The sequence below is a fragment of the Girardinichthys multiradiatus genome, chromosome 14 (assembly GCF_021462225.1).
Source record: "Girardinichthys multiradiatus isolate DD_20200921_A chromosome 14, DD_fGirMul_XY1, whole genome shotgun sequence".
In the NCBI taxonomy this organism is placed as follows: Eukaryota; Metazoa; Chordata; class Actinopteri; order Cyprinodontiformes; family Goodeidae; genus Girardinichthys; species Girardinichthys multiradiatus.
In genome coordinates this window covers 21,479,748-21,506,405 of record NC_061807.1, presented here as the reverse complement: position 1 = coordinate 21,506,405, position 26,658 = coordinate 21,479,748, and the positions used below count along the sequence as shown (strand labels likewise).

Below are 26,658 nucleotides of genomic sequence, written 5' to 3'. Positions count from 1 at the left end.
TTGTCTACTTTTCATTTGTTTTTTGTTTTAAAGAAATTAGGTGGAACATGGCCTTTAAAACGTACACTGATAGAGTTGAGCTTTCATAAACCACGCAAACTAATTTCTAAACATAGATCACTTATTGTTACGATATTTTGTTTCTATATGCTTTGTTATAGAAACAAAAGCATTTGTTGTGTGTAATTTATTTCTAAAGTAGCATGTTACACTAAGCTTTTTATTTGTAATTATTTAAAATAAATTTGACATTTTTGTTTTATGACATTGTGAATGTAGTTGATCTTCTTTGTGGAAGGAAAAATCTAAAAGCAACTTTATCATACCGACTTACTGATAAAGAGAGATTCAATGTATTTTAGGCTGTTAGGTTAGTTGTCAGGAATGCAGAAAATTTTAGAACTTGGATCTTTGAAGCATCTTATCTTATGTATTAAAATATTTGCCTGAAAAGGCATTTTAATTCTAATTTCTTGCAACATTTAACATGATAAGAGTTATCTTGAATGCAGAGTTTGACTAGAAGGCCGACTAAGTTTAAAACAAATTCTTATTTTAAATGATATTTTTCAGACACTTACTGTAAGGACTGTTACACAGAAACACAACAGCGACACAGGACACTGCATCATTCACAACAAAGCAAACATGTCACTGGACGAGGGAGCATGAACACAAACGGGGCAGTGCAAACCAGCGTTGGTGTTGTGTCCGCTCCATGCTTGGACAAAGATGGATCAGCTGTGATGACGACACAATACACAGAAAACACACAGCCTATTTACCGTGACTGTAATTGTGGTAATCCTCTGCAGTGGGCCGAAAGAGTGGGAATGGGAGGCAGGTGAGAGATAAGATTACACAGGTCACTGTTGTGTCAGCAGTTTTTTTCAGTTGCGCTTATGAAACTGGTCTGTTAATTTATGAACAATGCCAAGTTAAAGAAACTGGAGTTAAAGACTGAGCATTCGTAATTCTTCATCGAGAGGCCAAATTAAACAAAAAGTGATCTTTCATTGTACCCTTTCATCTGATAGATATGAGCATAATAACAATGTGCTGAGTTAGGCAATAACTTGTCCAACCTGCAGGGCCTCTTCAATGTTTCCGTTGTAGTCGATGATTTCAGTGGCTCCTCGGTCTCCTTTCTGCCCTGGTGGACCCTGCATACACCAATTACCACATTTAAATGACACTTCCTAATATCAGTGTCTAACTCTGAGTAAAAGGTAACTGCTGCCCCCTCGTGGAGAACGGTTTTTGAGGAGCAGCATTTTAGTAAAATAATGCAGAATTACTAAATAAACAATTCAGGGCAAAAGAAAAATAAGTGCTTACCCTTGGGCCAATAGATCCCAAATCTCCTTTATCTCCGGCATCCCCCTTACATGGAAGAACAAATAAAAATGTACATCTGTGCATGTCTTGAAAACATTGTACGGGTAAAAATGATCATGACGTTAGTATTTAAATAATCACCACAGTACACTCCACCAGCAACATGTCTATGAATATTACTGTTTTATTCTGCAACTTTGTCTTTGTTTACTATAATCATCTTATACAATATTATTTATTATATGATTACATTTTAAAAGAAGAAGCATTACCTCATTGACGAAACACATATTCCCCAAGTTCATAAGTTAAAGATATCAGAACTAGATGTTCCATAACAGAAAATAGCCACGGTCACATCCACACTGGTAAAGATACTCCTGGTAAAGATGTGTATACAGCCTTAAAATAAAAAATTTGGTAGCATAATATCATCTCAAATAAATAAATAAAAATAGAAGAAAATAAAACAAAATAGGTAAAGCTTTGAACACAACATAAATGCAACTGAAGAATTTTTCAAAGTTAATCAGTGTGTAGTAACTTATAGTTAATCATTCACAACTTTCTGTTTCTATGAAGAGAACTGCAACAAAGAGTAGCATCTTAGGGTCAGAAGTGTCATTATATGCTATCTACATGTCACTGGTTGTTTGCGAGGCATGGTGGGGGGAAAACATGTTCTTTGCTAAAATTTACAAATGTAAACATCTGTAGTTTGCAAAACTCTTCTGGGGCTTTAACTGAAACCCTGTGGTGAGGCCAGATGAATTTGAGCTTCTCAGCAGCAAAAACGGTCGGTGGGTTTGGCATGAAACAAAGGATGAGTATGTGGAAAAGCACCTCACCCACATTGTTAAGTTTGGTAGAGGATCTGTGATGCTGTTGGCCTGTTCGTCTTCCAAAATCTCTGGGTACATGGAATCACAAAACCTTTGAAATACCAGGACATTAAAAAAACTAAACATGTTGGTTCTGTAAAAAAATGAAAATAGTTCATCCTTGGGTCTTTTGGGGAAAAAAATAACCTAACCACAGCACAAATCAAGAAAGAAATGGTTTTCCAGACAGAAAAATCAACCTTATTTCATGAACATCTCAGTTCCTAGACAGAAATCCTACAGAAAGCCGAGAGAGGTGCCTGGACTTTACATGATGTAGTGAGATTTTGCAAAGAGGAAAGGTCAAAGCTCCATCTGTCTGTGTGCTCCAAGCTTGTTGAATGTGACAGAAGATGAAGCGCTGTCCTACTGGCAAATCTGGGTTGGACAAAGTATTAACGAAAAGCTGTCAATCATTTTGGCATTCATTATCTTGATGAACAGTTATTCTAACAGTTATTCTTTAACGTTGGACTTTTCCTCCACTGGCTTGGATTTAAAAACTTTTCAGTGTTTGATTATTTTAAAGCTTTTTACACATCTTAAAGCAGGGGTACCGCTAGTTGTGAAAGGCGCTATGCATGACTGCTATTCACAAACTCAAAGAAAACATCTGTGCTAGGCTCACCTTTGACCCTTTAGGTCCAGTCATACCAGACTCTCCTTGCGAACCCTGCCATGGGTAATAAAATAATTAAAATTATACATATCAGTTATTAAACAAACTTGCTTGATGAGTTCTGTCTAAATTAACTATTGAAACAAAACTCTGTGGACATCTAATGCATATTTCACTGTGGAATTTCCATAGACTTCCCAGACTCCTCTTAAGGGACCGACTCGGCCAACTTAAATAAAAAATAAACAGCTTTTAATGTGATGTTACTGCCGAGAAACAGAGGATGTGTTTATTTGAACACTCTCCCACAGAAAGCCTGGGTTCCACTATTAGGCTCCCAACAGAATTGGTACCAGAGTCATATGAGTCCTTCAAGTTTAGACTGAAGCTTAAGCTACCAGCAGGGTCATTGGCAGACATAAACAAAATGGTAAACTCATTTAAAGTTGGTTTACTTAACTCCAGCTCCTTAGAGATCATTGAACATACCAATTATGATGGTTAAACCAGCTTTCATTGTTGGAAAAAATTGCATTTCTGAATATCTTGATAAAATAATGAGTTTTACTTTTTAGGATCTGTAACAGGATAAACTGTGTTTTAAAAGAAAGACTCTAGATGGCAGCAAAGGCGCAAATATGAGCAGTGTTTATTTTAACGTGGTTCATATGTATGGGGTTAGTCTCCTAACCTTTTGCCCGGCAGGTCCGATTTCTCCTCTTTCTCCCTTTCCTGCTGGTCCGTGGTCACCTTTCTCGCCCTATTCCCAAAAAAAAAAAAAAAAAAACAAACAACATGATTTTCAAAAGCCATTTGCTTGTAGAACAACAAAGAGCTGAACAAGGTTCTGGGTGTTTTTATTGTCAGACGAACTGCTTTGGAGCAGGGGTGTTTAACTCCAGTACTACTGGGCCGGTGCCCTGCATGTTTTAGATATGTTCTTGCTCCAACACAGCTGAATCAAATGGATACATTTCCTCCTGAGTATGTCTTCTACGTCTACAGAAATGAACTGTTCATTTGATTTAGTCTTGTTGAGTCAGGGAAACACCTGAAACATGCAGAGTCCTGGCCTTTGACGAGCGCCTCTGAACAATCCTGCTCTAGAGTATCTTCTAACCATCAGAAGCAACCTTTAGTTGTCTTAATGTGATACAATATCCACAATCCAAAGGTTCTGTTGCAGCACTGACTGGTTTGACTGGTTTGGACTAGTTTGAGTGTGATTTTCAGATACTATAAAGATGTCAGTTTATTTCATGTGAATTTCCTTTTCTACAGACAAATGTTGGTTGTGTAGATGGAAAAAAGGTCTTTCTCTTCCAATAGACAACCATTATGAAGCAACGTTATTTTGATTTGTACGGTTGTGCCTTCATTTACATTACTCAGTAAAAGTTTTCAACCTCCTCTCTGTTTTTTATACTTACTCTCCAAGCAGTCAGTCTTTCCTGAAATTGTTTAAAATGGTCTTAATAGTTATCAAGGCTTTCAGAAGGTCTTTCAACAATCTACTTTGGACTTTTTCTGTTTTTGATTTTATTTTTGTTTTCATTTACAAATATTTAGTTTAGTTCTTGCACATACATGACCTTCCTGGCATAATGTGTAGTGTGTCCTAAAAATGGAGGACAATATAAGTACTTAAAAGCTACAGCTTTTAATTAGTTTTTGCCAAAAAGGATAAAATCCAGCAAGCCCTGATGCAGTACGTCAGAGATGCATGATTCTCTAGTGAATTGTCTATAGTGTGCCAAATATCCACCTAGGCCTTTTGGAGCCACCTTGTTGGTGCTGAAATACTATTTTCTGTCCAAATGATTTATCTGTGGGAATTTAACTAGATACGACTAAATAAATTGGGAACTGTTTCTTTGTGATGAGCTGAGAGTAAGAAATTACCCAAAGATATGATTTAAAGTTTGTTACGTTCTTAGTGATTAGTTAGAGGACAACTGGACTCTTGTTTTTTGAAGATATTTTACCTCTCATCCATAAGCTCAAAACTAAAAACATGTCCTTTGAATGAGAGGTGAAACATTTTCAAAAATCAAGATAAGCAGTCCAGATGCATTTGATTTAAGCTCTTAGGATAGTCTTGTTCTGGATAACGGATATTTTATGAGTAGACCCAACAATGGATCTTCTCTTGGCCTTTGGAGCATGTTTTATTTTTGAATATTTCACTGGTCAGATTAAAGTGCCTTGATAAAATAAACAGTCCTGAAGAGTACTGGTAGGTTCTGGAAGAAAAAAAAAAAACTCCATAGAAAGACTTTTGAAGAAATATCTTCATGAAGTGTGAAAACTATTGATTAGGACCACTTCAGCAAAAGCAAATGCTGAATCTTCCTTCCAGATGAGATCAAACTGCATCTGAGAGGGGAACATCTGATGCCTAAGCAGCAGGAGGACCTCCCAAATCAATCAGTAACCAGCAGCTCCTCAGTAATAAATGTCTGTACACTAGTGTTCAGTTACCATGGAAGGCAACTTCACTTCTGGCCAATGGCTGGTGCGGTACCTCCACTACATCCATTGATGCTCAGGATGTACTGTTATAGAGACTGACAAAAACACAAGAGTGGTGCAGTTGTTACTGCAGGTAAGATCCACTTGTGTTAAATTTTGTTTCCAAGCACACAGCATTCTGTGCCTCCTCAGTCGGCTGGCCTCCTCTTCGGCAGCTGGGCACACAGCTTTACCCCCATAACAACCCATCTATTGTCATCCACACATCACTGAATCCTCATGTCTACAGAAAACCAAAAAAAAAGAAACCCTTCATTCTGGTGCATCAACCTAAAACCTCCTAAATTAAATGCATTTTTCTGCTGCAAGAAAGGCAGCTGTGGACGTGAAACTTGCTGCAACTTTACATACCTTTTGTAGATGATTGCAAGGAGGGAAGAACTAGAGAAAAAAGAATGACTCAAGAATTTTGCACTGTTTTAAAACTGTTGCACCCTTAAAAATTAGGTACCATCCCAGGTTTATGCTGATGAAGATAAGTAAGGTCTGCAAAGTTTTTCTTTTGTCCCACTGAAACATTGCACTAGATACCCAACATGCAGTATGAAGTAAAACCTTGAGCACTGTTGTTATTGGCATACAAGGGGAAAACCTCTCTGCACCAGATCCTCTTCCAAGAGAGTAAAATCAGCAGCTACAGAAAAGGACCTGCAAAGCCTTTATTTACAGTATAGTGATTTTATAGTAATAAGAACCCAGTAATTAGTGTCCAACTACATTTCTGCCTTTAGTTGCCTAAAAATCTAACAAAATGTTGCTTGAAGCAATAGAGGGTGATGCAAAGAGAATAGATCTTAAAAGCAGGGACATCACACCTGGCTCCACAGTGTGATAATATCATGACTCAAAGAAAGCAGTGGAGGATTAGCTCATTGTGACCAATTCAATGTGGCATTTAGGGGAGAAGGACTTTTAATAACATTGGTGACATGACAATAAGGTATTAGCAGTTCTGATAACAGAGTGTGATGTCATTCGTAGTTGATCCCTGTGACACATGAAAAGGATCAGTCAGGAAATCTGAAGTCACTCACTTTAGTTCCTGGGAGTCCTGGAAGCCCTGGTTCTCCCTGGGGACCGAGAAATCCTGGCTCACCCTGAAAAACACCCAAAAAGAAAGAGTAATAATTACTCACTTTTCCATTGGGCGTTTCTGATGAGCACTAAAAAGCACACGTAAGATGAGTGGCTGAATATATTCATAAGGACAGGCATGCACTTACTGCTGTTCGCACAATCCCACATGCACACACACAGACAGGGTTGCATGCATAAATCACAAAGACAGGCAATTTGATTATTGCTCCTTTAATTTTACATATACTAACATTTTTCTTTCTCATGAACCAGAAAATATGATACAACTGGTCTTCATAGACACTCATCATGACCCTAAAAAGTGAGGTAGAGTGTGCAAAAACAGGACACAACACTTTTACTCGGCTTCCAGTATGTGGTTAAATGTGGCGTTTAATTTAAACTGCATTTGGTTATAAAACATGTTTTTTATTAGAGCCTAAACAACCAAATTTCCTAATGAGGTACTTCAGGTACTCTGGAAGCCGTTGATGAAGAAATGGGCAATTATTTATTGTTAAACCTGGGTTGTACAAACAGTGAAGAGTGTGGAGGAAGAATAAAGTGCAAGGCGAGCTCAGAACCTGCTAAGTGCCACGTTAGCAGAACTTCTTAGAATCCATCAAACATACATGCCTGCTAAGTAAAAACAGGTTACAAAATGTGAAATGAAGGTTTCTTTTAACAAGATGAGCACTTTGCAGGCATAAAAAGAAAGGGAGAAACACAAACTAAAAACGGGAACAAGCATCAGCATCATGCCTGTGTGAGCAATCATAGCATTTACACGTTATTTTTCAAGTCAATGGTCCTGAAATACATTAGTGTGGTTAAACTGACATGAGAAGGCTGTAAGTTATTATGTGTTGGTTGCAAGTTTAATGTCTGTGCTATTGCTTTCCAAACTATAATGAAAAAACTATTCTAAAGATTCGATTAATTAAAAGTCCTCCCCTTAAAAACATTGTTTGTATTTTTTTAGCTAGTATGCTGCGGAGAGGTTATGAGGACTTAATTAATATCTTAATATCTAAATAACTTTCTGAAGGTCCAAATTTGATTAAGCAGAGACAAAGTTTTTCCAGGAGGAAGAAGCTAAATGGAGGGGGTTCAAAACCAAAGAGGATTTCTAGAAAATGGAAATAATTCAAATTTCAAATGTTTCACAGCTGTTAATCAGAACCATATTTTTATCGACCTCTAAACTGTTCCCATGTTTGCATTACATGGTCATTTACACTTCTTTTCAAAGTGAAACCCATCTAGAGACACGTTTTCCAGTTGCTGTCAACTTGTAATTTTTTTGTGTTGGTTCGAACCCCCGCTCCGTCGATTTTTGTTGTTGTGTCCTTAGACAAGACACTTCACCCGCTTTGCCTGCTGATGTTGGTCAGAGGTGGCAGCCTCACTTCTGTCAGTCTGCCCCCAGGGCAGCTGTGGCTACAATGTAATCTACTACTGTCAGTGTGTGAATGGGTGGATGACTGATTGTAGAGTGAAGTTCTTTAGAGTCCTCGGGAAATAGATAAAGTGAAATACAAGTACTGGCCATTTACCATTTATGTCTGACTCTTTTATTTTGAAGTAAGAAACAAAGCAGTTCTGTAACTGCCAGAGAACAATTATCAGTAACTGATTACCTATAACTGACCTGTCAGGGGCACCACTACACCTGAGTGGCTAGAAATGTGGCAAGACACTGTTGGTGTAAATTGGTTGGCAAAAACCACCAAACTATTTCAAGAGCAGTTAGGAATGAGCTGAAAGCGCCTGTGACACACTTTTCCCACAAATGTACAAATTGAAAGAAAGCATCTTCATATTGAAGGAATTGGGCAGTAATTGACATATTAGGATTAAAGACGTGATAAAAGACAATTGTGACACAAAATAGGCATATATCGTGGTTCAATTTTCCAAGTCCAAAGTCGTCCGGAATTGACATCTAAGGTGAAGTCTCCCATCTTCATTGTGTGAAAGTCAATGATAAACAGCGTTAATATGGTTAAAGAGTTCATTGCTGGTGGTGGCAACAATACTACGACAGCAGCCGTTAGTCTGCACTACTTTCCTGAAGTGAAGAGGATCAGAGCTGCCTGGATCAGAGCTGGAAAATTAAATAGGGACAGATGGGCTGGTCCCACCAAGGACAGCCAGTTGTAATCGGAGGACTTCTTGCCAAACTGCTTCAACAAGAAACCTCTGAATTCACAAGAGAAATGATGTCAGAGGTCAGGATATCTGACAGACGAAAGAGAATGTTGAAGGAGAGTCTGTTCAGTGCATCTGATGTGAAAAGATCGTCAAAGAAAAGGTTGTTGCTGCTGTTGTTAAACGGATCAAAGCTCAGCAGGGAAGAACGCTTTCTTGTTACAAAAGTACATTTAGACAGTTATTAATAATAAAAAATTCCAAATTATTATTTTATTATTATTAATAAGGTTAATAATCAGAAATTATTATTAAACTAAGATAAATTACACGCGCATTCAATATATTGAAATAAATGTTTCTTTAAAGATTCTAATGTGAGGTTTAAACAAATGACACACCAGATAGTGTCTTCAGATCTTGACTCATCCCTTGTGTCTGCTGCTACTGCTGCATGGAGCATGGTCCTCAGCTTTACCTCCGGTTGTTTCACTCAGTGCCATATTTACTGTAACCTTGGATTTAGACTGTATCTCAAGCTGCTCTCCGGTCCGGCCGCGAACTTCTGCGCCCTTCCGGCTTACATCCGCACTGCTCCAGTCCGCTGCGAAGTCCGCAGGAGCTCCAAGAACCATAGGCAGATCGCGTAATAAAAGCCAGTGATAAATGAGGAAGTCCAAAACAACTCATTCTGTGGAACTGGAACCAGTTAAACTGCCAAATTCTTCGTTTTATGTATCCAGATACTTTCATGTGCTATGTTCTACAATGGGTGAGTTCACTGAGAGCAGCAAAGCTATATTTGTCGCCTAATTTGGTGCATTTAATGTTTAATTGCTTGGTTTATAATACCTTAGTTAACCCAGTAACTGATCTAATTGATCTAATGAAAACAATTGCTAATATATACATGTGTATATATAAACATATGTGTGTATTTATTAATATAGCGCTCCGGCATCCACAAAGACTTTCTTCTTCTGACTGTGCTTCGTCTCTCTCTGCTAGTGATTGAAATATATATAAAGAAACATCAGATTATTTGCTGCTGTCTGTGTTGTCAGCCATTGTAGCAGCAGTCAGTTTACATGCAGGGTTCCCCTTTTATGTCAAAAAATGCGCAAAGGAGTAGTCTGGAAATGCCTTTTTAGTGCAATTTATGACCATATATCTCAACAACTGTTCATTTTAGCAGCATGGATTTACTTTTTGACTGAGAGGGGGGGATGAAAACAGCGAAGCAATTACCTTTATCCCTGGGAGTCCAGTCAATGTTTTGTTTACAGCAGCAGTTGCTGATCATTCAACTTTTGCAGTTTCGGTCTTTTTGTGCAAGACTTTTTCAGACATTTTATGAACAACATTTTAAATACATTTTCTATAACCCGATAATGTATGCTGAAATGAAATGTGACTTTAATAAATATTGTCTGCCAGCAGGGGAACATGTAGTGTTATTTAAGTTCTGATTGGGGTCATATTTCATAGGAATCTAATGCCACAAACAGGGATCATAATTATGATCAATGGAATTTCAGTGCAATATAAAATCTTCAAAAAATAATGCACAGTTAAAAAATATGACATGTGACATTTCAGCCTTTTTATGACTGATTTATCGAAAATACTCAAATATGGAGGGGAATAAGCTGATATGCAATGTTTAAGCACATGAGTGTGACCTGTAGGAAGGGACCAAATGGCAACTAGTGGGTATAAATTAATTCTACAGATTGGGGAAGGAGTGAATTGACTTAGTACCGTCAATGGCACACACAAGAAAATAGCAATATGTGTAGGTACACCATCAAGGTCTATTGTTACAATTCTTTTCACATAAATTTAAATAGATAATTAGCAAAACATTTTTTTAGTAACTATAACAAATATGCCAAACGTTTGTCTGAAACAAATAGCAGGTTGGGAAAATTTAAATGATTGATGTTTATTTTCACACCCGCTGAAGACATTCAAAGAGTCATCAACTTCAAGTCAAATACTAACTACTCAAAACCTCTCCTTAGAACCCAAACTGAAACCATCTGAACAATCCTTTTAACAGCTGACTTTCCAAAACCATTTGAAGTGACTCTCTACGATTCCAGCAAATCTGATGCTATTTATTAATTCGTAATGATACAACTATCCTGTAGAATTTAGCTCTAAAGTCCAAAGTTTTTACTGCACTTGTAGATGGTCCTGCAGGTGCTGCAGATGGGGCACTCACATCTGCGTGCAAATCCCTCAAAACATGGAAAAAGCAAGATTGTCAGACCTCAGTGTCATATATGAGCCATAACAATGGGTGAGCTGAGTTGCTCTGAGCTCTCTCAGATGGGCAGAAGAGGATGGACATGGACAACACCGGGTGGACATGACTGAGAGGGGGGGATGAAAACAGCGAAGCAATTACCTTTATCCCTGGGAGTCCAGGCAGCCCTGGAAGTCCTGGCTCTCCCTACATAGGAAGAGTGCGACATGTTACAGCCGAGCCAAGCTAAGCTGAGTCAAGCCTCACTTGTAGGCTCATTGGGGTTTTCATTAGGCTCTACACGTTACTTCCTGTTTGTGTTTTCACTGTCTATCGAGTTGCGGCAGCTCTGGAAAACAGTGTCCTGGCTTGAGTGGACTGTCATTTGCTTTTTTTTGGGGGGGGGGGGCGGGGGGAGCATTAGCAGAAAAGAAGGAACATGCATGTTTTTTTTATATACCAGCTCATGCAGCTGTAGCTTGACAGTCTGATTAGTGCTCGTTATAACACTCAACCCTTCACAAGCAGCAGCAGAGTTTCAGTCTGATTATATTGGTTCGGACAGGTGTGAAAAGTTCTGGTTCCTAAAAAGGAAAAACTGTCAGATATGTTGGGTTATGGATGCAAAAGTTGTTTGGGAGAGCTGCAATGGCCTCAGGATCATTAGAGTTTGGCAGCTTGAGGAGCTGACATTTTTCCCTATTTTTATGTTACAAAAAAGTTGAAAACTCCACAAGTTTCAGTGGTGAACAGCTAAAGATCCAACTTTAGGTAAAAAAAAACACAAAAAACTCAGAGGTCACGTCCTTTTTGAGGAATCTGTGAGACTTCAAAGATAAAAATTCTGACTGAGAATAATTTAATGCTCAATTAGGCCCATTGAATTCATGGCTTCTGAAAAAGAAATGATTAGCGCTGCATGAGAATGATCATCTTTGACGACACTCAAGGGATCAGAGAGGAGGCTGTAAAGTTACTTTGTGGCTTTTGAAAGGGACTGTAAATTAATGAATAAAAGTCTTTCTTGTGGATGAACACTTTACCAGCAGTTATTGGCAAATATCCAATGGGAATGTTCTAATGGGTAGCAACGTCTTTATCTAAGCATTTTAAAGATGATTGGAAATAAGTTTTTGGTGTGTCTGCACAAATAGGTTGGATATAAAATAACACACAGGATTTAAAAATGAATAAAACAATGAATATCTGACACAATTTCAGTATTAGGTCTTAAATATGTAAATGTAAATAGCTTTTCTTTTGCTGTGCAACAGTTGTCATTACTGTGACATACGATGCCATCAAAAATGCTTTGCCCTTCAACTAGGCTCCTTCAACTTTTTCACCTTTTGTCACGTTCCAACTACAAAGTTCAAAGTACTTTTCGGGATATTTGTGAGAGATCAACACAACGTAGAGGAGAATTCTGGTAGAAAGAAAACCATACATTGTGTGGCATGCATTTGTATTTATCGCCTCTGAATTAGTTCTTTAGAAAACCATATTTTGCCTTTGGTGTATGTCCATTGTGGCTCTGGCTGCATGTTCATGGTCATTGTCCTGCTGGAAGGTGAACCTCCACCCCAGTCTCAAGTCTTTTGCTTATTCTAACAGGTGTTCCGCCAGAATTCCCCCTGTATTTAGCTCCATTTATCTTTGCCTTAACTCTGACCAGCTTTCCTGTCCCTACTGAAAAAATCAGCCCCACAGCATGGTGCCAGGACCAAATTTTACCATGGAGATTGTGTATTCAGAGTTATGTGTAGCCAAACAATTCAGTTTGATCTCATTTGACTAAAGAACCTTCTTCCACATGCTGGGGAAGCAGTGCCTCACATGAGAAGTAAAACACTAGCAATCATAAGAGAAAATCAATTTGTCCATTTGACTGTTTGAATGTATGCATTGCCGATTCAAATGCATGGGAAAAAAAAAAAGTGGCGCAGTGAGTGGCTGTGCCTCACCACCAATGGCGCTGTGTCAAATGCACTGACTGATGCAGGCAGTTGGCACATGCTTATTGCTGTCTTTGTCCCCCTAAATTACCCTTAGCATTGAATGTGTGTGCATGGTTGTTTGTCCTGTTTGTCTTCTGTGAAGGATTAAATTACACTCTAGTGAACTCTGTTTATTAATAAGGTATCATCTAAAGATAATTGGTTGGCCTGGACTTCATTTAGAGGTATCCGAGTAAAGGGGCATGAATGCAACTGCATGTCACAGTTTTCAGTTTTTCATTTGTAAAACAATATGATATGTCTGCTACCTTCAACATCGCAGTTTTGCACCACATTGTGTTGGTCTATAAATCCACTAAAATAAATCACAGTTTGTTGTTTTAACATTACAGTACGTGAAAAAGTTTAAGGGTGCCCATAAAATTATATTAGAATTGAGTTTTCGGTAATGCAATTATGTAAAGTTTTGCAAAGCACCTAATACTGTTGCCTCTAAAGGCAATAAACAAACATAAACAAGATGTCATAGCAGCAAACCTTGCTTTTAAATTGCACTGAAATTGCAAAGCTACTTAGTGCGAGAGCCTGGCAGAGTTAGACAAACCTAAATAAATCCTGAATAAAAAGGGAAACATACTGACAAGTGTTAGTATGATTTCTCATAGGTTATAATGGGTGAAAACTGAATTACAGCTCTAAAATATTTAATCATCTGTAGATGTCAGATTTAACTGAGACTTCATAATGTAAAAAACATAGATTTTGCACAACAGATTCCACTAGGCTTTGAAATAACCAACCTTTAATTGAAATATCTTGGAATAAAAGCTTCCCCTTCTATTGAGTACGTCTAGGTATGGGCATTGACGCTGTGAACAGACATATCAGTATGCACAGACAGTACCTGTCTGTTGCAAGTTTCTGTTCATTCATGACAATATTTAGTTTAAAAGAAATAAAAAATCTTACCTTCAGTCCACTCCTTCCAGGTTCTCCTGGTTCACCCTGTAAGACATAAAACTGTGTTCTTCTTAGCTGCTTCATTTCCAGATCACGTTTAACCAGAACTGCACTGCATTTATACAGAACCTTTTTGGTGTTTATGAAAGACCATATTCATACAAACACTTACACACTGATTAGCAGATCAGGGCCACTTGAAGTTCAGTGTTTTGCCCAAAGGCAACGTGAAGAATGGGGAAGTCAGGTTAAAACTGATAACCTACTGACTAATACTACACCAAATTAAGGGGCTGGTAGAACCATTAGAAAATATGACACGCAAGTTATCTGATTCAATATTCCTTTTTATTAAAAGATTGCATTATATCATTTAAAAATAATATAATATATATAATTTGAAGAATGGTAATTCTTCACCAAAATGAGACTTTTTAAACATAATCTGAGATTCATTGAATCTAAAAGAGCTTTTCTCATTCTTTTGTGGCATAGAAACCATCATATTATCTTTAACATTCTGTTATGGTCAGACACAAAGACTGGACTGAAAATGAGTGAAAGGCAGATCAAATTCAAAGGCAAAAACTTTGATAGGTATTCAGAAAGTCTGTTGAGATTTGAACTTTTGAACAAAGCGGATGCATTTTGCCTTTATAGTTACATCTCATTTATTCACCTGAAAACCTCATCATAATTATGTTCTTCAGATCAGGTTTCCAGAAGGTAGGTTCAGCTTTAAACCCCTGAATTGTGTCTTTAAACTGCAGCCTGAAAAACTAATGTCTTCCATTTTTGTCTCTCAGCAACATGTTAATGTGCATTTTGGAGGTGTGTGCGCTTCTCGTGAGCTGGGAGCACATTTTCATAGGGAAAACAACACACACTGATCTCTGTGTAAAAAGACCCTGGTCATGACACTGTATGTATTTGAATGGAGCAATGGATGTTTGTTTGGCTGCTTGGTGAAATTCTTTTTGTTGTAGCCCGAGTGGTTGACATAGGAGCCCCGGTGCCAAAAGCATTACAATATATCTTTGGAAGTGTTGCCAGTGTGTTTCACTTTAACAAGGTAAGTACAGTCCTTTACCAAGCTATGCAGTTGTGTTGATGCGGTATGACTGCTGCTACGAGGCACGAATGACACAGATATTGGGCCATAACCAAAATGAAGTACTACAATCTCACCAGGTGAATTGTATAGGTCCAGTTTTTGGTCATGGAAATCTCATGCTACATCACACAGTGATGGTGATGTATCACAAAAAACTCTTAAAGACCCTGGGAATATATTTCACCTTGTGACTGATTTTAATGTCTGATGTGAAGTGTCCCTAAAGTGCAGCTGAGTCCAACTGAGAATCACAAACAGCAGCCATACTAAAAAAAAACATGAGAATTTGTTTAGAACTTACCTTGATGCCTGCTGCAGAGGAGCCTGCATCACCCTAAGATAAAATATATATGAAAATACATGAAGAGATAACACTGAAACCTAACTGTGTGATTGTACTTTAAGCATCACACGGGCTTTCTGTAAGGTTAAAACAGAAGAATTTACATATCAGGACAAAGGTTCTAAAAGTAATTTCAAAAGAAGCTAATTTACTGAACAATGCTGAACAAAATTATGAAACAGCTGCATTTTTGCGGTGAAAACTGTGAAGAAATCCAATTAGAAAGAAGGCGGTTTGCTGTTTTAAACAATGACAGCAGAGTTTACCTTCCCACAGACCTCTGATACAGCATTTAAGAAATGCTTCAGAGCTGGAAATCATTTCAGTGTTTTTAAAATGCCAGTGCAGCTGCTCAGTGATCATGACATGAGAGATGAAACCTAACACTATAATAGAAAAATCCACAGTAAAGGAGGTTAGAGGTTTGATAGATGTACTGTAACCGTTCAAAATGTTAATTTCTCCAGGTAATGTATTGAACTGGATGGAGACAGAGCTACTTATGTTGCATTTTTTTCTTCCAACAAAGTCATCCAGACATCGAGAAGCAAGGCCCTCTGCTACGCATCGCATTACTACTGCAGTGTACAGTTAAAGCAGACATAAAACAAGGGGCCAATAAGTGTAATTATGGGCAGTCGGTGGGAAAACGGAGCAGAGAGGAGGAGATTTGGTGCCTTCATCTCTGGTGTGGACTCTGCGGTTTCACTACGCATACGCCTCACGCTCAGAAGTCACAGCAGGAATGCATCTCGCCCTCAGCTTTTTATGGGAATCATTATGATGCATAGTGCTCAAGTCAGTGGTTAATTGCAGCTCATTTTCCTTTTTTTTCTTCATCGCAACAAACTGCGTTACTGTTTGCAGCTGCGCTTCTTTTTGCACACTCGGGGACGCCTGTATGAGCATCTCAAAACATGCTTTAAGTTACTCTATATTGCATTCAGGGTATATGGTCTAAGAGAATAAATTTTTACGATTTGCTGCAAAATTAAGTTCAAGTTACATTTTATGGCACAAAAAAGAAGGATTCTAAATAATTTTACATGATCAAACAAAAATGCTTTTCCCCCATGCTTAAGGGGCAGATTTTATGTTGTGGTTGACCAAAAACGGGTAAACTTTATAGAACGGCCTTATCAAATGCAAAACAAACATAAAAATCCGAGGTTGGTTTTCACCTGTTGCTTGCTGGCAGAAATATTCACATCTGTTTCTCATTGTGACATCGCATATAAAGTAGAAACAAGAAAATACCTTATCTCGTAAAGCTCATAAGCAAAACATGTTTGCAATGTTTGCAGCATAAACAATGCTTTTCCCACAATTAATCACAGCAGGACAACACAATTGTGGAGAAATATGAATTTATAGGCCCCTTTTTACATGAGGAACCATCATTACTTTTGTAGTGGTACCAGAGGATCCGATTCAGGCGATTAACACTTTGCACCCTCCTCCGCTTCTGTCACGACAGATCTAACACAGGCGACACTGAGCTTGAGAGCAAAGCGAGCGTTATGACCATACTTTAATCTCTTCCAAATGTACGCCTTATGAGATGGAAAAAGTGGTGGAGCTGGGAGGTGAGCTGAGGTGTGGCGAATAGAGAGAGTGCTGAAACGTCCCATCTGGTCCAATTACCAAGTGGAGGATGCAGAACTACGATTTAACCACAGGGCTGAGTGAGATGGAGAGCTGTCACCGCAACTCCTTCATTATAGGCACCTAGACCTGTCGCCACACACTGGCATTTAAAGATAATGGCCCAAAGGTCTCATAATACATAATGCTTGGTAAACTGGGCCATTTACCAGCTGTTTGCTTGGATGGCGAGATGTGCAAATGAAATGGAGGGAATTAATTTGGGAGCAGTGAAGCCAATACGAAGCTGCGACGCATGTCATGCTACTGCAGCCCTCAAACATGGCTCTTATTCAACATTATGGCCATTAGAAGAGATGACCAAATCCACTGGCCTAAGCTAAGTATCAGCCTCACTCACTGAGCTAGAATATATGTGAGGTTTGGAAGGCAGAAGTAGCCTGCCAGTACTTCAAATGTGGGCCAGTACTCAAGACCTTTAGGATGTAAAACTTGTTTTGCCACACTGCTAAGAGCAGTGTGGCAAAACAACTGGAACTTCCAGAAAAAAAAACCAAAGCAACACTTTGATAGGGTTCATTTAGTTCTAAAAACCCTAAATGTTTATTTTTTTCATCTGCAACTTTTAAACAAGATGAGTCACAGTTAATTTCACACCTAGTTAAATACTTAGACAGTAAATGGCTCAGAACTAAAGCTTTTAGCTGCGGTAATAATTTGTTTTAAATGAAGCCAGAGAGAGACATGCAGACACAGTTGGAAACAGCTATTTTCTCACATAGCACGTAATGTCCTGTGTGTATGTAAAATATTAACAGTGGTGGAACACATTTTGTCAAGTTACACAAACGTCAGTATCTTTGGATTTTATGAGATTGAACAACAACAAGTAGTGGACAGCTGTCAAGACATGGCTGTCGAGTTAGAGTGACAGGTTAGAAAATGAGCACATCAGAGAAGTAGCCACGAGGCTAATGGTAACTCTGGAGGGGCTGCAGATGTCATAGCTCAGGTTGGAGAGTGCCAAATAGAAAGCACGGAAGATCTCTTGTTGAAGATTTGCCACAAGCCTTGAGAGTACACAGCAAACATGTGAAAGAAGGTGCTCTGCTCAGACAAGACCATAATTCAAGTTTTTAGCCTGCTATGCACTTCACATCACCCTGAACACATTGTGAAACATGGTAGGGGCAGCATCATGCTGTGAGGATGCTTTTTTTAATGGAAACTAGTCAAATCTGATGGGAAAATGGATGAACGTAAAAGGAGGTTCACCTCCTGCAGGTCAACAAATGGTCTAGTCAAAGTCCAGAACTAAATTCCACTGACAACCAGAGACTTGACAAAACATTGACTCAGGGGGCTGAATAGAAATGATCACGCCACATGTTTAAGATTTTTATTTGGAAAAAAACATGAATGTCATGTATAATTTTCCTTCCAGTTCACAATAATTTTGTTGCGCTCTGTCTCATAAAATCCCAATAAAATACATTGAATTTTGAGGTTATAGAGTAAAAAAACTTTAAGAGGCATGAATACTTTTGCAAACCACTGTTGCTTGATAACACTTGATTATTTTTTTGTTGGAATATCTGTTGTTTGGCACAGATAATATAATCCTTGGCACATTTTTATCTTTTCTTTTATAGAGAATAAAAAAAATTTGAATATAACTTTTTAAAAACTTTTAGTGGAATGAATTTAATTTGACATTTACAGTTTTAAACCCAAGCTAAGTGAGCTTCATCTGCTGCTTTTTACTATTAATGTATTTGTATTTTTCTTCTTATCTGGGCTGAAAATGATCTAATAACATTTTATTCACTAAATGAACATAACAATAATCATTAGTTTAGTAAAACTCCCTCCCAAATCCAGCTAAAATGATTTTTTATAAATCAGCTTCTGCCTAGAAATAGCATGTTTTGACAATATTTGTAAAGACAAATAATTGGATAGAAACACACCTTTCACAGCTTGAATTGCAATCTAACTTGAGGTTAACTGTACTTTTAACATCATCCACATTTCTTAAAGACTTCTAAAAAGCCTTAAAATGAATGTATCTTATTTTTGCAAAGGCCTGATTTCTCTCTGAAATGTTTATTGCATTTCTTTAGCAGTTAGTTTTATGTAGTTTTAACTTTTAACTTTTCTTCGCTTTTGTTTTCTTTTTCACGCTACTGCCATGCACTTTTTTATGTTTTTAGTTACTGCAGAGTACTTTTTCCATCATGTAAAGAACTTTAAATTGACTTGTTGATGAAATCTGCTATATAAGTAGACTTGCCTCACAAATAAATTATATGAGTTTATTCTCCCTCCCTTGGATCAGAACAGAACATATTCATTAAGTCAAATGAATGCAGAAAAACAAATTTTGTTGTTTCACTGTCTTATGGTTTTAAGTAGAGATGCACCAAGAAATCAGCAACCAAATGGAAACACTTTTCAGTGTGGATGTTGTTACTGAATAAAGGAGACTTAAAGTTACGTGTTATCAGTATCAGTGTGGTGTTTAAAATGAAGTCAGAGGAAGCACAGCGATGTAAAAAGCTATTTAAAAGGAAAACTTAAAACAGATTATGAACAGGTTGAATGAGGTACAGCAATGCTTTAACCTCTGTCTGTCATGGAACATGCTGGATTTGAAAATAATGACCGTAATTAGGCACGGATGGCTGTTTTAGTCATGCTTGTCGAACTAGTGATCTTCATAGACATTTTCTCTGGTTTAAAATAATGTTTTTACAGAAATTGCTCCCTAATGTCGCCTCTGCTCCTACTATAAATTATTAAAAACCGCTCATGGCAGGAAGGCAGGTAAACAATGTCTTGGATGCAGTTTTTACATCTACTAATAGCTGTTAAAGACAGATCTGCCAAAATCAGTCTCAGAAGGACAAAGCTATACAAAAAGTGGAAATCGGCAACAAAAGTCAGATCAGTGCGTCTTTAGTTTGTCTTAAGCAAAGCATTTTGTGAGATCATATTTAGTGAAGAACAATGTGGTTGCTAACTGACAATTAGCAGCAATCTGGATTATTACAAGTGAAAATTACATTTTAAAATTGGTATTCAGTATGGTAATTAATAAGAGCTTCATCAAGAATAATCAAGAATTATTTTGCTGCTGAACATTTATGAGCAACTTGTCCATGCTGATGACCATCTAGCCTATTGTTGTTTCGGTCTTTGCCAATCGTTTTCATGCAAAATAGCCTATTCAACATATTTAGTTTTATCTTCAAAAACAAGCTTAACTGAAACTGACCCATCATTTAGAGACCTACACATACAACAGACCCCCCCCCCCCCATATAACCAGTCTCCCCTTGTCTCAGGAAAACCGCTGCCTGACTGCTTACTCTGTCATTTTCCTCACCGCTCTGTGCTCCCCGAGGTCTCTAAGCTCAACATAACAAAGCATATGCTGTCTCACCTCTCACTTAGTGTTTCCACATTTTTTTCCTGCAGTGCGTGCTGCGCATTGTTAACTTTGGCATGCTTAGTCTAGAGGACTGAGGATGCCCTCCACCCCTCTCATGTCTTTGTTCTCTGGTTTCTTCAACCAGCAGTGCTACAACAATACCATGGTGGAAGAGCAACTGATCAGACAAAAACCTCTGATGACAGGGGCCCTGCTTGAGCATACATTTTCTTCTCCTGCCCTGAATTTCAATCTGACATATGTTAAACTCATCTGAAAGTATCTTGATTGAAGCTATTCTTTCCATATGTTGTGCGCCATGTAAATTAAACATCTAACCTGATTCTGACAGATTGAGATGATGTAATCTTATCCATTTTAGCTTAAAAACTGGATCTAAAAAGTGTACATATTCCAGTGGAAATGTCTGATTTTTGTTCTGTGAAAAAATAAGTATATTAAAATTTGTTCAAACTTTAATGTGACCTATGTACCCTGTTAAACTCAACTGAAAAACATCAAAAATCAACTGTCCTTGAAGGATTTCCGTAAATTTTGCTGATCTATATCCTTTAGCTACAGTCAAACTTTGCAGAGAGATCAAAGACCTCATTGTACAAAGGTATCAGTCAGGGGAGGAATACAAAAACATTTCCACAGCATTATATATGTACCATGGCATAGGAGAAAATTATTGATAATTGAAGAAAATATGGAAAACAGTGGCATCAATGAAACTGGATGTTTCTCTAACTTTGAATGAATGGAAACTAGTCCGTGAGGCTCCCAAGAGCCTTCAGCAACACAGGAGGAGAGGCAGAAAATTTCTGGCTAATACTGGTTGTTTTGTAAATGTTACAGCAACCTCCTGTTTTCTACTTATGTCTGGAATGAAGAAGTTCCAAGACAGAATCCTGTTCCCACAAACAAAACATGCCGGCTTGGCTAAACTCCCTAAGACCATTGTGGCTGAATGTGGACTGATCTATTATGACCAAAACGTTTGGGCTCAAAATAATACTGTGCATCATCAAAAGAACGCCATATCCACAGAGAAACACGGTGGTTACAGCATTATGTTCTGTGGATACTTTTCTTTAAGTAGAACTGTGGGTTTTGTGATGGTCAAATTCCAAATACCAGTCAGTTTTACCCTAAAATCTTCAGGTGTCTGCTAGAAAGCACCACAGTGAGGCCAAGCAAACATCCAAATCAACAAAACAATGGCTTCGCAGATTTAAAATTAAAGTTCTGGAACAGCTGAGCCAGAACCCAGAACCAAATCTGACAGAAGATCTGTGGGGTCACCTAAAAAGGGCTGTGAACAAGAGATTTGGAGAACTTTAGCATTGTAAAGTGGACATATATTAACAAATCCAGGTGTAGCATGCTGATATACTACTGATATATACTAAGACTTAATACTGAGAATAAAGCAAAAAGTGCTTCAATAAGAGATTAGTTTAAGCCTTGCATAGTTATGCAACCAGGGTATTGCTCATTTTTAATTTTATTTATTATATTTTTTCCCCAGAACATATTTGTTTTTGTGCTGAATTATTCAGGATATATGTCACTATATAGGTGGACAAAGTATTTCTTTTTTTTTTTACCCAAGTCATTTTTATGTCTGTGTGTACACTTTTTATGAAAACTGTATTTCTAATTCTTTACAGTAACTCTCCCTGGAGTACACACTTGAAAGATGGATGGTAAGTTCAACTCTGCCAGAGAAAAAACTTTCACTTTTTCCCCTTTTATTGCACTAAGGTACACTAGATCAAAGCGTCACATGAGCTGCAAAGTTTTATCACCGTACGCCTACCTTCTCGTTTTGTTCATTCATTTTCCACAGATGATATCTTTCATCTGTTTCCCTCGAATTGTATCCTTCTCAGCTGCCTGGTTCGGCAGCCTTTTAAAAACCACAGTGCCCATAAAGTGAGAGGTTATCAAAGATGTTCTCCGCTGAACAGCAATAAATTGGCAGTGATGTTTTGAGTACACTGCTTCCACTCGGCTTCTGGTCTATGAGTTACACTTTGTTTTCATACCTAGCAGTATTCAGAGCAAAAAAAGGGAAGCATCTCCGGTCCACAATACATCAAAGTGTTTAGGGCTGCCTGTCTTAGAGCTGCAATTGTGTTACCACTTTTTTGGCAATCTTTGAAAAATCTTTATTCTTTCCCAGAAATGTGAGGAGCTGAATCAACATTTTCATGTAATGGTTTATTCAAATCAATAATGTATTTTTGAAATGTTTTAAAGCAGGTTTGCAGAGGGAAAGAGTCCAAATTTCTGTTGTGAGCTTATAAAACTTAAATAAGGCTGCAGTCTGTTTTCATGAATGCTGCTTTAACATGATAAAAACAGCAAAGGCGACATGGTGAGTTTCAGATAGAAAGAATAATAGTTCTGAACATGATGTCAGTACTCATATAAGAGAAGCCTTTACAGAAAACAAAAGCTTTTTGGACAGAAATATTCATCCCTTCACCAAAGCTCGGTTCTGCCTATTATTGAAAATGGATCTCAGTTTGACAAGCTGTCTTTATGATAAATGGTCCCTCCAGAAAAATGGGGGAAAAAAAAGAAATAGCGTCAGTGTACTGTTGAAATTAAGTTCACATATAATACAATGACAAATCAAGTACTGGGATGATAGCTTTCATTCAGCCATCACAACTGTTTTGTTGATGGCACATGACCTCAGCTGCCTCTTGTGGTCTTCATAGAGCTCATCTCAGATGGCTAACATTAACTTTGAGTAATGTTTATTTGCCAAAGGGAGACTGTCTACTGTTTCTCTGAGCAGGTTCCAAAACATAAACAAAGAGAAGAAATTAAATAATTTACATACCTTCTCGCCTATGTCACCTTTCGGTCCGTCTTCACCCATATCGCCCTGCGATGAGATCACATAAAATCATATTCGGCTCTTTTTACAATGCAGGAATTAATCACGGCTGAAAATTGAATGTTTAAACATGGCTGTTTCAACAGGCACACGGTAGGATAGGTTTTCTGTCTGTGACGGACTGCAATGGTAAACAGTGTAATGGAGGCTCGAGGAAAAGACCAAGAACACTGGAGCCAAAATTAAGTATCATTACCATACAAATGCATGGTAATGGCCCTTTATCTTCACTTTGGTCACTGAGTGATCACATGTGTTTCAAGTATGGCTGATTTCAGGTGATGTAATGCATTCTGTGGAGTAGTGCGGGGGTCCGAAACTCTTGGCATTGACAGCTGCAGCATGGATAACTAAATTCACTATCTTGGCTCTAAATGCTAGCACTGTTTTCTATTTGTGCTTAATGCATAGCGAAATGGCTAGCTGTGTTGTTTCACTGCTTTTCTCATTTTCATCTGAACTAGAAAGTTGCCATTGGATTAAAATATTAAAAATTAGAATCGTATTTTGTAAGTACACCTTTTTGACCGCTGCCAAAAATTGATACCATGGTAAAGAGTTGTCTATGGAAAAGACTGACATGTCATCTAGGTCTAAAAGGTAAAGGAAGTACCTTTGATGAGCATTCTATCTATCTATCTATCTATCTATCTATCTATCTATCTATCTATCTATCTATCTATCTATCTATCTATCTATCTATCTATCTATCTATCTATCTATCTATCTATCTATCTATCTATCTATCTATCTATCTATCTATCTATCTATCTATCTATCTCTCTCTCTCTCTCTCTCTCTGTCTGTCTGTCTGTCTGTCTGTCTGTCTGTCCCATATAACTAATAGTCAAAAAACACTGTAGTAGCGTACCATCCATGACAGAAAAATGTACGAATTTCAATTATAACAACCTAGACTGGTGGTGCCCAGCCAACCAATCAACTGCTCCCTATGTGTGTTATAGGCCACAATTTATTCTCACCCTTTGAAACCCTTTACTGCCATGTTGGCATTGTGCTTTCAACTTTTCAGTAAATATTACCTGAGCAAACGCTTTGCTTGTGAGCCTATGATTTAATTTCTCTTCTCAAGATAATTATAAAATGTAATTTTTAATTGGGTAAAAATCACCCAAAGCTTGTGGCTATATCGCATGATTCACATGTCCGTAGCCTAAGTACATCTAAATCTCCAAAGAAGATCTGCCTTTTCAATCGCTTTTTGTTTGGGAACAACATAATGGATACATCAAAACAGTCGTATAAAGTTTATAGTTAAATCTGTCATTTTTCACTTAAATATTCAGAAAAATATTCACAGAACCTAGATGTTTATTGTTAAATGCCAGTTTTCAGCAAGCTTATAGGAGCTAAATTACAGCAGTATGCAAACAACTGGCATGATGAGAAGAATTTAGAGTTTTTGAAAGGAAATAATAAAAAAAACAAGAAAAAAACAAGTCTATCTAAAGGCATATACACTTTACTAACACAAACGTTGTTGACATTTCTGCAGAAAATCTAACTATAGACATTTAGAACCTTGAGATACTGAACAATTGTAACACAGAATCAGTGCATCACAAGTTAGATGTCGAGAATGTTATTCATTTTGTCTGCTGGTTAATTGGTTTATAGTCATAGCCAAAAAACAACAGTTTATGTTAACATATTAGGCTCCTCTAAAACATGAAAGCCTCTGGTATTTGGACCAAGTTTTAGGTCTGTCTGGCAGCAAACTGATCATTTCACTTTTCATAAATCCACATGGTTTTTTCTAGACCACAAATCATACAATGACTTAGGAGGTCTGTGTGTATGATATCAAAGCATGTTTCCTTGTGTAAATTATTGAGGGATAACTTAAAGAAAAAAAAAAAGCTTACTGTAGCAGTTTGTCTCCTTGACATCTGTGTTTTTCCATCAAGAAATCTATATGTTGGAAGGCAAAATGTCTACGAGCATGGAGTCAGTATCATAACAATTTCGTTTCCTGAATTTGCTGCCTGGCTCTTGAGGAGGAGAACAAAGCCAAAGGCTACAATTTATACTGACAATACTGGCTTTACTTCAGCAATTCTCAGCTCGGAGGTTCGGACCCTCTAAGAGGTCTGACAGCTCTGGAAATTAACTAAAATTATATTCTGCTGAACAAATAAATTAATTTCTAAAACTTCACTCACAGAAAGTTTTTTTTGTTTTGTTTTTGTATTCACAAAAAGACATTAGAAGTCAAGTACCATTCTTTTCTAAAACTAGTCAAAGACACACAAGTTATTTTGAGAAGACATAACCTGTTTACAGAGGGTCACAAAAAGGTGTGGAAAATCCTGGTATGAAGTGAAGACTGAAAGAGCAGCGTATTGTGTGTGGGAAGGCCTGGAAACCGGTTTAATTCTATCTCAAACTGAAACACTGTAAACCAATCTACCTTCTCAGACCACTGATTTATGCTTATGACTTTCTGAATTGACGTGATCCTGCATTATTAGAATCTACTGGGTGCAGTTTCAGTAACTGCACATTGAGCTGTTATTTGCATCCAGCTAATTCTCCACAGGACATCCATAATGCGCGAGCAGCGGTTGCTATGAGATTGTTTCCACAAAGCCTCATTATTACAGTGAACCAGGTATGTTGGCGGTAGAGAACAAGTCTGATTTAAAACAAGAGCCCGAAGGCCAATCTTGTGGTCAATAAAGCACAATGAATCATCAGTTCCTTTCTGATCACTGTTGAGTTGGTCGGTGTTTACACCTCCCACTCCAACAAGACCAAGTTATATAGCTCCATTTGAATCAAGGAATGAGAAAGTAAAGCGGGTTTTCCTCTGGGAGGCTATTTTTTGGAACCTGTAAGGGCCATTGCCCAGAACTGGAGAAACTGGGTGCAGTTTTATGACTCATTTAATCACTGGCTAACTAATGGCCAAATCTTCGATGGTAGTCACCTTTGAAAATACAAGCCGGAGTTGTGAGGCGTAATAGCAGAGCTGCCATCATTTCACCACAAAGGCTACTCTAACACATGGTGGGATACTTAGAAGGATGTGTGGGGATCTGAGTTATTACTTTACCTTTTCACCCTGTTCTCCCTTTTCACCCTGTTGGAAAAGAAAGGAGAGAATCAGACACAGGACAGGTCACGTAGGGTTTGGGCTGGGCTGCAGTCTAAACTAAACTATGCAAGTTTATATTGTGTCTGAGGTTAAATTCATGTTAGATAACAGAAACACCTATGAATGTCAGGTTTTCCAAAATGTCATTTGTAATATTGTCATTTATGAAACTGCAAACTGTAGTTTCAAAGTTTCAATATTTACATTGCAATATTTACAAGTAACATGGGCCACAATGATGTCTTCATGCTTAATGATGGAAAAAAAAGTAATTCCAAATGTATATTTGCCTAAACAAATTGCACCACAAACACACAAGTCAAACAATGGGCAAAAAGTAAGATGAAATAGTAAAGCAATA

The 26,658-nt window shown here is 37.7% G+C and overlaps 1 protein-coding gene across 13 annotated transcripts in view; it reads right to left on the bottom strand.

The window, feature by feature from the left end:
- The window catches only part of LOC124880679 (collagen alpha-1(XXV) chain), a 255,026-nt gene that overhangs the window by 25,208 nt on the left and 203,160 nt on the right, over positions 1–26,658 (bottom strand). For 10 of the 13 annotated variants that reach the window (XM_047385935.1, XM_047385936.1, XM_047385933.1 and 7 more), the window contains 11 exons: positions 26,256–26,282; positions 23,123–23,167; positions 15,183–15,215; positions 13,777–13,812; positions 11,012–11,056; positions 6,405–6,467; positions 3,530–3,598; positions 2,848–2,892; positions 1,339–1,383; positions 1,086–1,163; positions 786–809 (listed from right to left, as the gene is read on the bottom strand). In XM_047385935.1, the coding sequence (XP_047241891.1) occupies positions 786–809; positions 1,086–1,163; positions 1,339–1,383; positions 2,848–2,892; positions 3,530–3,598; positions 6,405–6,467; positions 11,012–11,056; positions 13,777–13,812; positions 15,183–15,215; positions 23,123–23,167; positions 26,256–26,282 (510 nt within the window). The remainder of the gene's footprint in view (positions 1–785; positions 810–1,085; positions 1,164–1,338; positions 1,384–2,847; positions 2,893–3,529; positions 3,599–6,404; positions 6,468–11,011; positions 11,057–13,776; positions 13,813–15,182; positions 15,216–23,122; positions 23,168–26,255; positions 26,283–26,658) is intronic. The other 3 variants (XM_047385946.1, XM_047385941.1, XM_047385937.1) reach the window with 2 other exon arrangements.